The 16455-nt window shown below is 50.8% G+C and overlaps 1 protein-coding gene across 1 annotated transcript in view; it reads right to left on the minus strand.

Annotated features, from left to right (window-relative positions):
- The window catches only part of LOC121444575 (coiled-coil domain-containing protein 57-like), a 95981-nt gene that overhangs the window by 39497 nt on the left and 40029 nt on the right, over positions 1-16455 (minus strand). Inside the window, exons 11-15 of the mRNA XM_041646410.1 lie at positions 15060-15273; positions 14341-14493; positions 11407-11507; positions 8347-8520; positions 3440-3653 (exon numbers count right to left, since the gene is read on the minus strand). Of these exons, the coding sequence (XP_041502344.1) occupies positions 3440-3653; positions 8347-8520; positions 11407-11507; positions 14341-14493; positions 15060-15273 (856 nt within the window). The remainder of the gene's footprint in view (positions 1-3439; positions 3654-8346; positions 8521-11406; positions 11508-14340; positions 14494-15059; positions 15274-16455) is intronic.

The raw sequence follows: 16455 nt of genomic DNA on the forward strand, positions 1-16455 counted from the left end.
CCCAAGATCAAAAACACATGGACTTTTATCAAGACAAACCAAACTGAGCCCCAGCTGCACGGAGCAACATAGAAGGGGAAGACAACAGACAGCAGTGGCCAGTGGTGTGCGGCAGACCCTTCTCCAAGGAGGACCAGACTGTGGCTGTTTAGGAGATGTGAGAAACTTCTCTAAAAAAGGTTGCAGGAACCAGGTTTGGCTTATTTATCTGTGATTCCAGCACGAGAGAGGCTGAGGCAGAAGGATTTTGGCCTGGGCTACACAGTGAGACCCTGCCTCAAAAGCAAAACCAAACACTGAAAGTTCTAGGTCCAGCTCAGCCGTGGTTCTGGACAGCAGCTGAGCCAGGATCCCTTTCAGACATGGAGACTGAGGAAGGCTCTGCCCACAAGGTTTTGCTAAAGCAAGAGCTAAAAGAAGAGCCTCAGAGGCTGAAATGCAAGTCTGGTTTCCTCCAAAGGAGGCAGCTGCTTTAGTGGAGTCTGCAGAGGCCAAGTGAAGAAGGCTGCCCCAGGGCCCAGAAGATACACAGCAGCAGGACACAGGGTTTATAACAGTTCATTCAAGTGGTCCATGTGGTGAGATTCTGTGCTAAGGCTATTTCTTCATAATTAGTGTATTTTTGCAGTAGGCTTCCGAATGCCATTGTAATCAAGTAACCACGTAGATCTGACAGCGTGTGCAGGCGTGTGTTAGGGAGCAGAACCACACCGATTTAACCACAGGGAAAAGCTATCTGAGGCCCCGTTACCATCACTAAACTTTTTGACTATGGCTGGTCTTGAACTCCTGACCTTCCTGCCTGGGCCTTCTGAGTGCTGGGATCATAGGCATAACTGCCGCCAACATGGAAGACTTTCCCCAGATCATTCATGATGAATCACATTTTCATCAGCAGGGCTAGGGATGTAGCTCAGAGGCAGATTGCTTGACTGGCATGCACAAGGCCTGGGCTTGATACCTAGTAGATAAATCAGAAGTATAATAAAAATATAACAAAATAGAATGGGGAAAACCCCACAAAAATTGAAGATACACACGTAAAACAATGAGATGCTTTACTTATCCTGATTTCCTACTTTTTATGGGGCTGTGGTCAAAGGGGGATTCTAATTCTCTCCAGAGGAGTGGAGAGAGCAGGCTGTGGCAGACAGACACTAAGCTGCTGCCAGACAAGGAGAAACCCAGACGCCACCAACAGGCCACCGGAAGAAGGAAGAAATAAATGATACCATTGTTCCATCTCTTCTAGGAATTGGCTTGCTAAGGACTCCACGGGCACAGCATGCCCTGCTGGGAGGAAAAGCAGGCTGTGTACATCGTGTGCCTGTTAAGTCTTGGGATGAGGATGTGAGCTGAGCGTAAACAGACGTGGTGTGCACATGGACTGGAAGGGCAAACATATAGCAAACATACAACACATAACAGAGACAAAGAGGGGCTGACATCTTCAACAACATACAACACATACATACAACACATAACAGGAGACATACATACAACACATGACATACATACAACACATAACAGGAGACAAAGAGGGCTGGCATCTTCAACAACATACAACACATAACATACAACACATAACAGGAGACATACACACAACACATGACATACATACAACACATAACAGGAGACAAAGAGGGCTGGCATCTTCAACAACATACAACACATACAACAGATAACAGGAGACATACATACAACACATGACATACATACAACAACACATAACAGAGACAAAGAGGGGCTGGCATCTTTGCCAAGATGTGGACTAGCTCATTTAGGTTTTCTTATAATTTTTGTTTTGTGTTTTTTTAAATTTAGATTTATGTATTTATTTTATTTATGTGTGTGAGTGGTTTACTGCATGTATGCACACACATGCCTGGTGCAAAGGGATCAGAAGAGGGTATTAGACTAAAGTTATAGATGGTTGTGAGCCATCCGGTGGGGGCTAGAAGCAAACCCAGGTTCTCTGCAAGAGCAACAAGTGCTCTAAATGCTGAGTCATCGCTCTAATCCCTTGACTCAGTTTTTTATGTAAGGGTCTCACCCTGTAGCACAGTCTGGTTCCTGAATTAGTCCGCTTTGTGCTGGATTAAAACACTAGCTACCAGGTCTAGGAATGTATCTTAGTGCAGTGATTGCCCAGCATGTGTGAAGCCCTGGGTTTGATCCTCAGTTCATAGAAACTTGAGTGTGTTAGTGCAAGCTGGTAACCCAACTCAGTACCTGGGAGGTGGAGGCAGGAGGCTGAGAAGTTCAAGTCATTCTTGACTACATAGAGAGTTCTTTTGAAGCCAACCTGAGCTATATGAGACCTTGTCTCAAAAACAAAACAAAACAAACAAACAAAAACCCAAGGGATTTTAGAGATGGCTCAGCAGTTAAGAGCACTGGCTGTTCTTCCAGAGGACCCAACTTCAACTCCAAGTACCCACATGGCAGCTCACAATTGTCTGTAATTCCAGGTCTAGGGGATCTGACATCCTCACACAGACATACATGCAGGCAAAACACCAATGCACATAAAAACTGTATCTTCAAACAAACAAACAAGCGAACAAAGGCAGACGTCACAGACATTTCTAGAGGCCGGGAACACTGCTGGGCAGACACAGGGGAGAGAGTAGGAGGGAAAGGAGCCCCGTGTATCTGCTTTGCCTGGCCTGTAGTGACAGGCCTATATTTATAAACATTTATATATCTGTATTCCCAGGGCTGTGCTCCTTGGCTGATCTTGGCCTGGACCCTGCAGCAGGTACTGGGATCTGCACTTCAAACTCTGCTAGCTACTGAGTCACCTCTCTAGACCGTGTTTGGTTTTAAAATAGGGTTTCACACCACAGCCCAGGCTGCCTGGAACTTGTGGTCCTTCTGCTTCAGTCTTTGGAGTGCTGGGATCATAGGCTTGAGCCACTCTCCCCGGCTGTTTTACATTTAAAACAAACAAAATGAAAACAAACAAGCGAAAAATCCTGGGACTCAAGTATGGCTTGGTTTTTTGTAGGAAATCAACCGAGTAGACCTGGGGACACCCACAGAGGGCTGGCCTGGGACTGCCTTGGAGTGTCTGTAGATAAGTTGCCCAACCTGGGGACACCCGCAGAGGGCTGGCCTGGGGCCGCTTGGTGCTTGCCTCACAGGACCTCAGCTGTTCCGTGGCTGTTCCTTCCAGATGTGGCCAGAGCAGTGGGTCAAGGGACACCCAGTGCTGAGATGAAGCCCTGCCCTGTGCCTGAGGCGTCTGGTTGGCTCTGGTCCACCACCAGTGGCCACTGTGAAGCCTGCCTGCAACCCTCCCTCTGGCCCCAGGCTTGTGGCAAGCAAGCCAGGAAGCTTTTTCTTTTGGCCTCCCGTGGCAGAACCATGGCTCCAGCTTCCCTTCTCCATTGGCATGACCCCAGTGTGGCCTGGCCCACCAGCCTTGCCCAGGTACCTTTAGGGAGGCCCTGCTCTGCTCGGAGTCTGTTCCCCATTTCCAGGAGCTGCTCCTTTTCGAGGCTGAGGCTGAGTATCTTCTTAGCCGCGACCTTCAGCTTCCTTTGCAGATGTCGCACGGATACGGACTGTGGAGGCTGAGCCCCTTCCTGGGGGAGACTAGGGAACTCCGTCTGGTCCTTTGTGACCATGGGTCTCCAGTTACTCAGGCCCTGTACACAAAACCCAACCAAGAGACAGCCCTGAGGAGAGCCTGCTGGACATCATACAGGCTGGGAGATGGTGAAGTAGCCCACTGTATGGCCCACCAAGCGGCCCACCTGCCCTCTCGGAATCACCATGGCTGGGGGCTCGCTGGTGACACCTTACAAAGGAAAGTCAGTAGAGTGAGGACTCCCATGCTTTAACTGAGCTGGGAGTTGGGAACAGCACCCAGGTTTCAGTGAGCTATTTCTCTCCTAGGGGGAGGGTTGCATAGTTCTCAGCCTCCCCACCCCCTGCAAGCCCACAGCATTCTTTTTCCCATCAGCTCCTGCTGAGCTTTGTGTCTTTCAAGTGGAGACAATGAGAACTTATACTCAACCAGCACAGGGCCCTGCTCTGGAGGAAAGAAGGCCCAGTCAGCCTCCAGCAACACCCAGACCTGGGAAGCCTGAACCCTGTGTGGACACAGGGACCTGTGGCCAAGCTACTTCTCACTGCTATGGGCCCTATCTGCGTCTGCCCTCTGACCTGTGCTGACTGGACCTTCCCAATGTCCTCCTCCCCTGTTGCCCAAGGGCTGGCATGCCCTTCCCCTTCCTTCTCCTCTGGCTCACCCCTTCTCCACCTGCCTGTTAGAGTCCCCTTACCACCCCGTGGGTCGGCTGTGGTCTCCCTTCCCGGAGAAGGTACAGGAAGAAGCAAAGGCTGCTGGAGAGGAGGTCAAGCAGACACGAGCCCTTTGGAACCATGTGTCCCTCACTCAGCCCAGCCTGGACTTGGGGCCAACCCACACACCACAGAAATACAGTCACAACATTAAGGGGATACAGGCATGGGAGAACCAGGTTCTGACATGGCCACCTAGTCTTGACAGTTATGAGATGTCATGATGGTCAGCTGCTATTCTGAGTGCTAGAGCTCCAAGTCCCGGAACATCCTGCACGCCCTGCTCTGGTTTCCCGGTCCTTGCCAGGGCTGGCATGTGTTTGTGCCCTCTGGGTGCTACTGTTCCTCAGGTAGCCTGGAGTGTGGGGGTGATTGCGCCTGTAGGTGACTGCATTCAGGTGCTTCTGGCAGATGCTGCAGGCCACAGAGGACTGAGGGGCTGGCAGAAAGACCCAGCAGAGGGGTCAGAGAAGGTTCTGTGGACCTTCAGGACCAAGATAGGTAAGCAGTACACGGTGCTCCCAGAGTGTGCTGTTCTAGGCCCAGGCATCCCACACCTCAAGCGGCCTTCAGAATACAGAGGATTTCAGGTCTGGTAAGGGGGAGGCTGGGGCTCTACCTTGCAGGGGCTAGTCTAGTAGGAGGTTCCTGTCACTTTGAAGGTTGGGTGCTCTATAAAATAAAAGCTTGTCAGAAAGTGACAGCCCTGGTAAGGCGCAGCCCCTGATGTTCCCTGGGTCTAGAGCCCTTGTGTGTGACCACACAGGAGGCTCAGTGTGGCCTTGTTCCTGAGAGCACACTTGCCTGGAGGATATGGAATGATTTCCCTGGGCTCAGCTGTTAATAATTTTTATTTGGGCCAGGTATGGTGGCACATGTCTTTAATCCCAGAACTCAGGAGGCAGAGGCAAGTGGATCACTATGAGTTCAAGGCCAGCCTATTCCACATAGAAAATTCCAGGAGAGCCAGGGTTACACAGAGAAACCTTGTCTCGAAAAACCAATCCACAAAATAAGTATTTTACAACATGAGACACATTCAGAGATGTCTTTGACCCACAGCACTCAAGTAAACACTATGGCAACCCACTCCTTGGCACTTGTTCCAGGGCTGCGGACCCCACCCTGCCATCCATGACACTATCTTGGTATGGTGACAATCTGGACAGTACAGAAATCTGCAGAAATGTCTTTATGAGATTTGCCAAGGCCTAGACTGAAGTCCTTCAGGAGGCTGTGGTCAATGCCAGTGGACTCCATGGGTCACAGAGGCTCCTTCCCAGGCCAAGGCCAAAGCTTCCAGCAGCTAACACTCCCTCCAGCACAGGAGAGGAAGACAGGGGAGTAGAAATTAGTTGATGAAGGTGGCAGACGTGGGAGCAGGAGATACCTGGGCCTAAGCCCTGACTAAACAGCGGGCCCGGCCAAGGTCAGGCATGGAGGACCATGGCATTCTTCACAGGTACCCATGTGCACAGTGTTGCAAAGAGTGGACAGCTTCGCAGGCTCTTTGGTTGGGCAAGGGAAAGAAGACTACCCTTCCCCGTTTGTTTTTTGAGATAGGGGTTCACTTTGTAGCCCTGGCTGTCCTGGAACTCTCTCTGTAGACCAGGCTGGCCTTGAACTCACAGAGATCTGCCTGCCTCTGCCTCCCAAGTGCTGGAGTTAAAGATGTGTGCCACCACTGCCAGTTTAAGACTAGCCTTTGATAGAAGCTGAAAGGACAGTTGTCTCAGGCTCCTGCCTTGGGAACTGCCACTGCCCTGCTCACTACCCACCCAGCTCTCTGCACATAAGCTCTTCCTGAAGAATGGAGGGTGGGGGGAGACAGTGTGCCACACACTGCGGTTCTGCACGTCCCAGGAAATATTGGGGTACACTGATGATCCTGGTGACCTCCCCTGGCCTTCTGAGCATGTCCCTCCAAGTGGACTCCTGTCCAGAGCCCGGGACCCCCGGAGTATGAATGTGCAAGGATTTGCCCATAGCTGGAAGGTTCCCTGGTAGTCATTTGTATTCGATGGCATTGACATCTAAGTGTCCAGAGGAGCTAAACCCCAAAAGTGCATCTTGGGTGTTCCACTTAGGCGCAAATGCTAGTGTTCTGGTGCTGATGTTGGTCAAGATGGGTGTCCTTAGGTTTCTCCAGTGAGTTTTTCACCTTGTGATCAAGGTCAGCTGGACATGGAAGAGACACTGTGGCTGGAGACTGGGGCGCCGTGGTTCTCAGCAAGCCGCTGCCTCGAGTTTCACATCCGCACTCCATGGCCTTGTCTGCTGTGTCTACGCACTGACGTTCTGGTAGAGGGCCCACTTCACGTTTTCTTTATAAAGATTGTCTTGTTGTACCTGTCTGTCTGTCTGGGGTGCTGTGCATGTACGGCACGGTGTGCACATTGCAGAGGACAACTGTGGAAGCTGGTTCTCTCCTACCACGTGGTTCCAGACTGAGCTCGGGTCCTCAGGCTTGGCAGCAAGGGCCTCTACTGACGAGATCCTTTCTGGCCTCCATTTCTTCATGTACCTGCCCACTTGGCCAAGACCACTTGAGGATTTCCTATGAACTGGTGGACTGTAGTCTTTCCTGGCTGAGATGGTCAGTCGGAACCCTTCACAGCTAGCATCTGTATTGCCCTAATATATCTATTTGGAACTGGCGTTGTTCCCCTGATCCTGGGACTGGAGCAGGTGATTCTGGGTCAACCTCGGGACACGGGGAACGGGCACGTGCATGTCCTCTCCATTTATCTATACATTGGCAAGGATACCTGAGGACATCGTTTACCAGGTTCCAGCTTCCCTTGGAAGCACTGACTTCCTGGCCTCTCCTGCACACCTAACATCTGGTCCAGGTTGGGGACAGGCTGTGGCAGTGGCTGTCACCTTGGGGTCTTGTCCAGCAGGGGGGCCCAAGCTTCCTTGCTTCCTGAGCTTCACGACCTCACCGTGTGCCAAAACCATAGGTATGAAGACCCAACAGGAACGGGGAAGCCCGGTAACTGCTTTACACGCTGGGCCCTGGGCCTGCTGCCTTAACCCAGTCTGCCACTATTTACATTCAGTGTGTATTATTCAGTGCTGACCGACCTGTTCTCCCTGGACTGATGGATTGTGGAGAAGTCTGGGGGCTTGGGGAGGCCTAGGAGCAGAAGCCCTTAGGGACTAGCACTGCTCAGTACTTCAGTCCTGTGCTGGAGCCTCAGGCTCCCTCAGCTCCCAACCCTGCTCTGTTTCTTTCTCTGTTCCCAGAGGCTATCGACTGTGTTCCTGTTCTTGTAATGTGGTGTCATAAGGGCACACACTGTCTTCAGCTTCTCAGCTGAATGCCTTAAGACCTCTGGTGATTAAAGTCACCACTGACAACCACAGTGGCCATGGGCCACTATAGGTCAGCACAGGTAGTCAAAGGTGACCGTAAGTCATCATTGTCACTGCAGGTCAGTTGGCAGAGAGTCATATCACAGGTCATTCACTGCAGATTACAGCAGGTCAGGGCAGGGGCAGAAGGTCACCATAAGCCAGTACACATCGCCCCAATTACTGCAGGACTGACGGAGTCTCATGGGCACAGCCGGGAAAGTAGGGATGTCACCCTCCTACCCATGGTTCCACTGGGGCCTTCAATGGGAAGGGTGGGCTCTGTCAGAGGATTCCAGGGGGTCTCTGTGCTGGTCACAGTACCGACCAGATGCCGAGTGCCCTGGGGCCCCTCCTTTCACAGGCAGGCAAGGCCAGGTCTGTGCACCGTGCCTTCTTAGCCATCAGCCCAAACCTGTTTATGGAGAGAAATGCATTCTCTGCAGGGAGCCAAAGAGAGCATGGGCTCCAATCCAGCAGTAGTATGTCAAGTCAGAAATGAGCAGAGGTGTGAGTAGGCTCACAGAGGAAAACAGCGGAGGAGAAGAGGAGGCGTCTGCTTAGTCATCTCTCAACACCACCCTCTGGCCTCACAGATCAGGATCCAGCCTGTGCCAGCAAGCATGTGACAGCCAGGATGGAAGGAAATGGGCGCACTCATCCATGTCCAGCACCCACCTCTCTCTGTAGCTGCTCCCTGAGAGAAGGCTCTCCTTGGGGCTGGGGCGTCTTGAGATGCTTCCGTAGCTCAGCCACCTGCTTCTGCAGCTCCAAAACCTCCAGGTGCACCTGGTCCACTTCACTGGGGAGCTCGTGCAGGACAGTGACCGACTCCAGGGGTTTCTGCCACAGCTAGGCAATCAGTTCAGAAGGCAATGTTAGGAAGGGGTGGGGGCCTGTCCTAGGAAGGTGCAGGGGTGGAGCAGGGTCAGTGGCCGGTTTCTGCTCTGGCTGGACGTGATGATCTGCAAACCTGCCCTGTGTGCTGCACTTCTGTGCAGTCGATGCTAGACACCAAGGCTCACTGGCAAGCGTGTGAGAGAAAGCAGGTTACCATCCTTTCCCAAGCCCTAGTTCCCACCACAAGGGCAGATGGCAGCAGGGTGAGGCGGTGCACACCTTTAATCCTAGCACTTGGGAGGCAGAGGCAGGCGGATCCCTGAGAGATCAAGCCCAGCCTGGCCTACATAGTAAGTTTCAGGACAGCCAGGGTTCTGTAGTGAGACCATCTCAAAAGACCAAGAAGGAGATGAGAGGTAAGTGAGCATGATGGGAAGCTACGAAAGGCAGTGCCAGGCTAGGAACGCGGTTTAGCTGATAGAGTGCTAGCCTAGCATGCATGAAGCCCTGGGCTCAATTGCCAACACCGCATAAGCAGGGTGTAGTGGTACATGTCTGTAGTTCTGGTACTTGAGAAGTAGAGGCAGAAAGACCAGAAATTCCAGGTCATTCTCAGTAAGTGTGAGGCCAGTTTGGGTTACAAGAGAACCTATTTATTTATTTATTTATTTATTTTTTATTTTTTTTGGTTTTTCAAGACAGGGTTTCTCTGTGGCTTTGGAGCCTGTCCTGGAACTAGCTCTTGTAGACCAGGCTGGTCTCGAACTCACAGAGATCCGCCTGCCTCTGCCTCCCGAGTGCTGGGATTAAAGGCATGCGCCACCACTGCCCGGCTAAGAAAACCTATTTTTTTTAAAAAAAATAAACAAATAAAAGACAGTGAGAGAGGTGGCTGTGGTGAAAGGGGGGGGTTCAGGAGGAGCAGCTGCTGTCCACGGGTACCACAGAGGTGGACGTGGGTTCAGGAGGAGCGGCTGCCGTCCACGGGTACCACAGAGGTGGACGTGGGTTCAGGAGGAGCAGCTGCTCTCCACGGGTACCACAGAGGTGGACGTGGGTTCAGGAGGAGCAGCTGCTCTCCACGGGTACCACAGAGGTGGACGTGGGTTCAGGAGGAGCAGCTGCCGTCCACGGGTACCACAGAGGTGGACGTGGGTTCAGGAGGAGCAGCTGCCGTCCACGGGTACGTTAGCAGCAGCAGGATGACTGTGAGGACCCATCCTGAACCTTTAGCACCACAACACCAGCACCTGCAAGGCCCTAATGTGGCCGGGGCCAGGTAGGAGGAGATCCAGGCAGATGGGAAAACACACTTCTTTGTATTCTGGCTTCCCAGGCTAGGTGAAGGGAATTAAAATAATGCTTCTGTTCCAGGGATGCCTAAAGTTAACTCTGTGTGACTATCTTGTTTGGACAGTCACATACACACAGAAGAGGCGACCATTAGATAAACACTGTTAAATAAAAATGCAAACACTTGAAGGTAAACTTGTTTTATTTAGACAGTGTCTCACTCTGCAGCCCTGCCTCTCCTGGAACTCACTGTGTAAATCAGGCTGGCCTTAAACTCACAGAGATTCACCTGTCACTGCCTCCTGAGAGCTAGGATTAGAGGCGTGTGCCATCATACTTGACTGGAGGTAAATATTTTACCCAGCTTATTCTGTCTCTAATTATCAAAGTGAAATTAAAATGCTTTAAATTAAATTATTTTTTAGTAGTTTATTTAACTTTATTTTATGTGCTGTTAAGTTGGGAGCAGAGCCCTAGTCCTGGCCTGGGAGTTGCATTGGTTTGGACTCCAAATCCCAGGTCCTGACTCTCCCCCAGGGAGGGGTCAGGACCACTCCCACAAGGTATTTAAGGCGGCTCCCAGAGGAGAAACACATGGTTTTCGGGTCTGCATGGGCTCCCTGCTTTTCTGTCTCCCTGCCATGCACTTGGCCACCCGAGAGCATCTTACTTAATAAAACGATGGGCATTTTGATTTGGTTTGATTTGACCTAATTGGATTTCTTGCGCCGGCAGAGCTGCCCTTTTCTTATTATTTTTACTTAACAGTGCATTGGTGTGAAGGTATCAGATCCTCTGGAACAACAGTTACAGATGGTTGTGCACTGCCATGTGGGTGCTGGAAATTGAACCTGGGTCCTCTAGAAGAGCAGCCAGTGCTCTTAACAGCTGCTCTTTCTCTCCAGACCCTAAATTAAATTCTTTTTTTTTTTTAAAAAGAGCCTTGCCACACTTTCTTTTTTTTTTTTTAATTTATTTATTTATTATGTATACAACATTCTGCCTCTAACCGCATGCCAGAGGAGGGCGCCATATGTCAGTACAGATGGTTGTGAGCCACCATGTGGTTGCTGGAATTGAACTCAGGACCTCTGGAAGAGCAGCCAGTGCTCTTAACCTCTGAGCCATCTCTCCAGCCCCCCTAAATTAAATTCTTATTTCTTGTCTACAGCATTGAAATGTGTGTGTGTGTGTGTGTGTGTGTGTGTAAGTGGGTTTACATGTGTGTGCATTTGTGGTTGTTATTGTTGCTGCTGTTTTGAGATAGGGTCTCATGTATCCCAGGCAGGCCTCTAACTCTCTGTAGCCATGGATGACCTAGAATTTTTGATCCTCCTGCCTCTATGTTATGAGTGTTGGGACTACAGACACTTAGCACCATATCAGGCTTACCTGCGAACAATCCATAGCCACCCATGAGATAAACCAGCGACTGCACAGCACAGTCCTTTGTTCTGAAGGAAAGAGAAGTTGGGAAGACACCCAAAACACCTAAGGTCAATGAGGTCACTCCTGGCACCTCTCAGAAGCTGCACCTGTGTCCAAATCTGGACTGTTCTTCAGTAGGAATGCTTGCACAACCTGAGTGTTAAGAGCTAGTCTCACCTTCTTTTTGAGCTGTGTCACCAGCAGGTTCAAGAGATGCACTCTGTCTCCGAGTTTTCTGAGTGCTAACGCGACAGATGCCTGGCCTGTCAAAGCTGCTCCTGCAGAGAACACTTGCAGTCAGCTCAGATCTCAGAAACAAAAGCAGTCTCCCTGGGGAGCTGAGCCTCCTTTCCCACAGAGGCTTACTGAAGCTTCTAACTGACTTCAAGGTAAATACGCCCATCCCTGAATCAAAGGGCTCGGTCCCCACAAAGACCAGAGATGCAGGGAGTATGTAGTACATCCTAGAACGAGAGGAGGACTAAGGGATGAAATCAGCCTGACCACGTCACAATGACTTTCCCTAAAATCCAGGACGTTTCGAGCAGAACGGTAAAGCGGCTTTAAGGAATTTATGTAAATCTGTCTTTTCAAGGCAGCTCACAGCTCCTAGGCCTGATGACTCAGGAGTCAATCTGCAGAGTGAGTTCAAGGCCAGCCTAAGCTACTTAGTGAGAATGTTTCAAAAATAAAAACCTGGCTGTGGGGGTGGTGGTGGTGGTGCTGGAGAGATGGCTCCGGGATTATGAGCAGTGGCTGCTCTTCCAGAGGACCAAGGTTTGGTTCCCAGCACCCATATGGCAGTTCACAATCATCTGTGACTTCAGTTCCAGAGACTCTGACACCCTTTCCTGGCTCCTGCAGTCACCAGGCACACTGTGGTACAGATACACACATGAAGGCAAAATACCCATACATGTGAAAAAAAAAAGCCCCTCCGAAAATCAAACTGGCTGTGGTTAGGGCTCAGGGGCAGAGAGCTGGCCAGTGTGTGCCAGGCTCTAGGTTCCATTTCTAGCACTGCATAAGAAATGAAAAAGCACATTTATAGCATTAGGTGCATATCTTAGAAATAAAAGATCAACACATGAATCTAGAAGAAAGACAGAATAAAATTAACATTAAATACTGAGGAAATAGAAATAACGTGTCCTCTAATATCAACAAAACCAATGATCAGCTTTTGTAAAGGTAATAAGCGAAGAAATAAATAACTACACACTCTCTAGTAGGACACCAAGAGAACAGAAATGTTCAGTATGATGCACGGTGAAAACTCTATGGACATTGAAGACTCAGGAGAGACTGTGCAGTTATATGGTCTCAGCTACGCAGAAAGCTGAGGCAGGAGGATCACAGTCTCAAAGAAGAAAATGAACAAAACATATAGGATAAGAAACTTCATCGCAGAAGTTTGAAAACTTGAGGAAATGGATAATTTCTTAGTATAATGTACCAAATATATATAGAAAGAAAATATGGCCATGTGGTAGTGGCACAGGTCTTTAATCCCAGGTCAGCCTGGTCTGAGGGCTACACAGAGAAGTCCTGCCTCAAAAAATCAAACAAAACAAAACAATGGCCGGGCGGTGGTGGCGCACGCCTTTAATCCCAGCACTCAGGAGGCAGAGGCAGGTGGATCTCTGTGAGTTCGAGGCCAGCCTGGTCTACAAGAGCTAGTTCCAGGACAGGCTCCAAAACCACAGAGAAACCCTGTCTCAAAAAAAAAAAAAAATGTATATGAAGAGTCCCTTAACTACGAATAAACAAATCAAGTTTCAAATCTTCCCGTAAGAAAAACTCTGGGGCCTGGTGATTTCAAAGTTGAATTCTACAAACAGTTTAAGAAAGACTTATCTGGTCACTCCTATCTCTCCGGCCAGAGCAGTCCTGGTTCTAAACTGTGACCCAATCGTTGCAAACAGGAATGAGATGACAAGCCTGTCTTACTTCTGACCCCAACTCTGGCTGTTCTCCATGAAACGCTGGCAAGCCAGGTGCAGCAGCCATCGGGAAGCTGCACCAGTTTCTGGGTTCCTTCCTGGGAAAGGGTGGTGTGACAGGGACAGAGGGGCACCCGCATTGTCTGCTCTCTATCACCACCCAGCACACAGACGACTCTGGGCGGTAAAGCAGAGAGCGGTGGGGCTGACCCACAGAAGCTTCCATCTGTCCTTGCTCAGATACCAGGGGAATGCACCCTGTACCCACGTCCCCTCCTTCTTACTAAAGAATGGAGAGAAGGCCCAAGGCAAGCCTGTTCCAGGAAAGATGCCTGTCCTCCTGCCCCACGGCCACAGCACTCCACACCAAGGACAGAACACTCCTGGGAAGGGCCTGTGGACAGAAGTCTGTGGAAAGCCCCGAGGGGCCCAGGGACATCAGACAGCTAGCACTTGGCAGTGTGAGCGCTGTTCAGAACTCCAGGGTCTCTCCGAGGCCATAACTGACCACCACCATCTGTTTACGGCCAGTCTGGAGTATTTCATCGTAGACGTTTGATGCTGATGTCCCTCATAGGCTAAGATATTTGAATACCTGGTCCCCAGTCGAGGGCACCGTTTCCATGCAGGTTTAGGATACATGACCGGAGGCGTCTGTACAGTCTCTAACCCTCTGCAATTGCAGCCAGAACAAATGCTTTCTGCTGTAAGGCCCAGTTTTTGGGGTCCTGTCATGGCAGCAGAAAAGCAATGGATACATTCACCATGACAGCCAGGGCAGACGAGGATTCCAAAGGCCCGGGAAAAAAGATGTCCATGCTCTCCAATGCACTAGGGACAGAATGTGCCAGACAGCCTCTAGGATGGCCAAACAGGGAGAGGCTGCCCTGCAAACTGCACGGAGGGCGAACGGCAGAAGCACTGTGAAGTCCGGCATTATCCACCGACACGCAACATAGGCCAAATGCGCATGCGCATTTCATTCCACTTACATGAGGAAACAGCTCTCACCTAACACGGGGACTTCGGAGGACCCCTGGTTCTGGAGATGGGGTGTCTGAAGATGATGAACACTGTGGAGCTAGGCATGCATTTGTAAGATTTGCCTCAGGGATTCACCTTAATTTCACACAGTGAGCACAGGGTTTGGGTAGCCAGGGGCTCTCACCAGCTGCTTCTGCGGAGCTGTGGGCACCAGGCTGTGGGTTGGCAGTGGGCAAGGCCACCGTCACTGGCTCTCCGACACCTCGCTGCTGCTCTTCCAGGGCTTTCAGCTTGTGCTTTAGGTTCTGCATTTCTGCTTCAAGCACCAGAACATAATCTGCCGAGACACCAGGGAACATGGCACACGCTCACCGGCGTCACTGGCCTATAGTTTCGGCTGCAGGGCTTGAAGGCAGCCTCCGACCCTGCCCTCTCTTGCCCCAATTCTCAGCCTAGCCCCTGTATCCTCCAGGAAGGTTCTGGGGCCAGGAGGAAGAACTTGCCTGTCTTCCTTTGGCTTTGGCCATAGAGGGCACAACTCCCACACCAGGGATCAGACCCTTGGAAGCAGCCATGGTGCCTGCTAGGAACTAGGCAAAGGTGGGGCTGCCAGCTCAGATCCACCTCAGGATGCTCCTCTTGCGGAAGGTCTGGCCCCCAGCCTTGCCGCCAGTGCCTCATTCTGCCCAGTCTGATGGCTTCCCAGGTCCATCAGATATGTGCCTTGCACTTTCTCCTCCATGTCACCAAAGAAACACTGTTTCTCTTGGAGGACCAGCAAGTGCCGAGTTTTGCAGTGGTTTACGAGAGGGTGGCTACGGTGAGAGACTGGGGTGAGAAGCTTGTCTGGGGCTCCTGCTCTCACCACACCACTCACCCCTCCTTACAGCTACATCCTCTCACCTGGAGGGGCTGGATCTCCTCCAGCCTGGGGATCAGGGCTTGGCTCCGAGCACTCTTCCGGTTGAGCAGAAGGAAGATGGCAGCTCAGCATTTCCATCTCTCGCCTCATCTGTGCAACAGCGTTCCGCAGACCCGCATTCTGCTCCTGCAGCCTCTGGATCTCACTAGATGGAGACTCTTTCCTCATTTCTCCTTCATGCTGCTGTGGAGGTACCTGCCAACCACACACACCCAAGGAGAATAGTTAAGGACACAAAAGAGGAGGTTCTCTGCTTAAATCCAGCTTGGAGCCATGCTACTCCACATCTGTCCTCTAGACACTATCCTCTGAGTGTAACGGCCACCATCTTTATCAGAGAAGCTGTTATTTGCAAGAGACCCCCTCCCCCGCCAAGATTAGGCTTGCCAACCGCTGACACCCCACAGGTGGGAATGGTGGCTCACTGGGCTTCCCCGACATTCTGGCCCCCACTCCTGCATTCCCCACCCACCACTATGCGATCTGGCCTTCACTGCTCATGGTCTAGAAGTGTGTCAGGGTATATATGGACCGTGGAAGGTTAACTGAAGAGAAGGGGTCCATCTGTACAGCTATGGGAAGTCAGTGGCCACACTGGGGCAAAACTGGTACTAAGAAGGCCATGGCTTTCCCTGTGTTCATGGAAGTAGCTCATTCATGATCTGTGTGTAAGCCCCGCAAACTCTTTGGTTTCCCAGGTTGGGTCAATAGAACTGTACTTTAATTTGTCATCAAGCCTATACAGTGGGGGTAGATGCTTGGTTCCCACGACACAATGATCCTCCTCACCCACAGGCACGTGCCTCGAGAGGCATCGGTTCGTGATGCACCATGATAGAGTCTTTCAGTAGCTGGAGTCACAGGGGCTAGGGAGGAGGGAGGGGTTGAGGAAACTCTGGAGGTGGATGGTGGTCCAGTCTCATGCCCGTGTTCAGTGTGCCAAAGGCTTTAAGGGGTTTACGCAGCTTTCATACAGCACAGAGCACATCTGAGGCGGAGCGTGGGAACTATGCACGCAGCAGAAAGCATCCAAAAAGGATCAGATTTTAGAGCTCCTGGGGCTGGGGAAACACGAGGTGCAGCAAACTGACACCCAGAACAAGAAGGGAAAGAGATGAATTTGGCCAGAGGTATTTCAAAGTCCCCCTCAGTGCAAACTGAGACTCAAGAGTGACCTGTTAGCAGCTTCTCTGGTCATAAGCCAGGCAAGACCTGGCACAGGTGGTCCTAGCTGGTCTTTTGAGGAAGAGACATGAATGTGTCTAACAGCACATCTTTAATATATATATATTTATTTTCATGTTACATGCATGACTGTTTTGACTGCAAATATATATACATATATATACACACACACACACACACACACACACACAC

This window comes from Microtus oregoni, unplaced genomic scaffold, assembly GCF_018167655.1.
Source record: "Microtus oregoni isolate MIOR12 unplaced genomic scaffold, Mior012 000134F_ref0000037, whole genome shotgun sequence".
NCBI lineage: Eukaryota > Metazoa > Chordata > Mammalia > Rodentia > Cricetidae > Microtus > Microtus oregoni.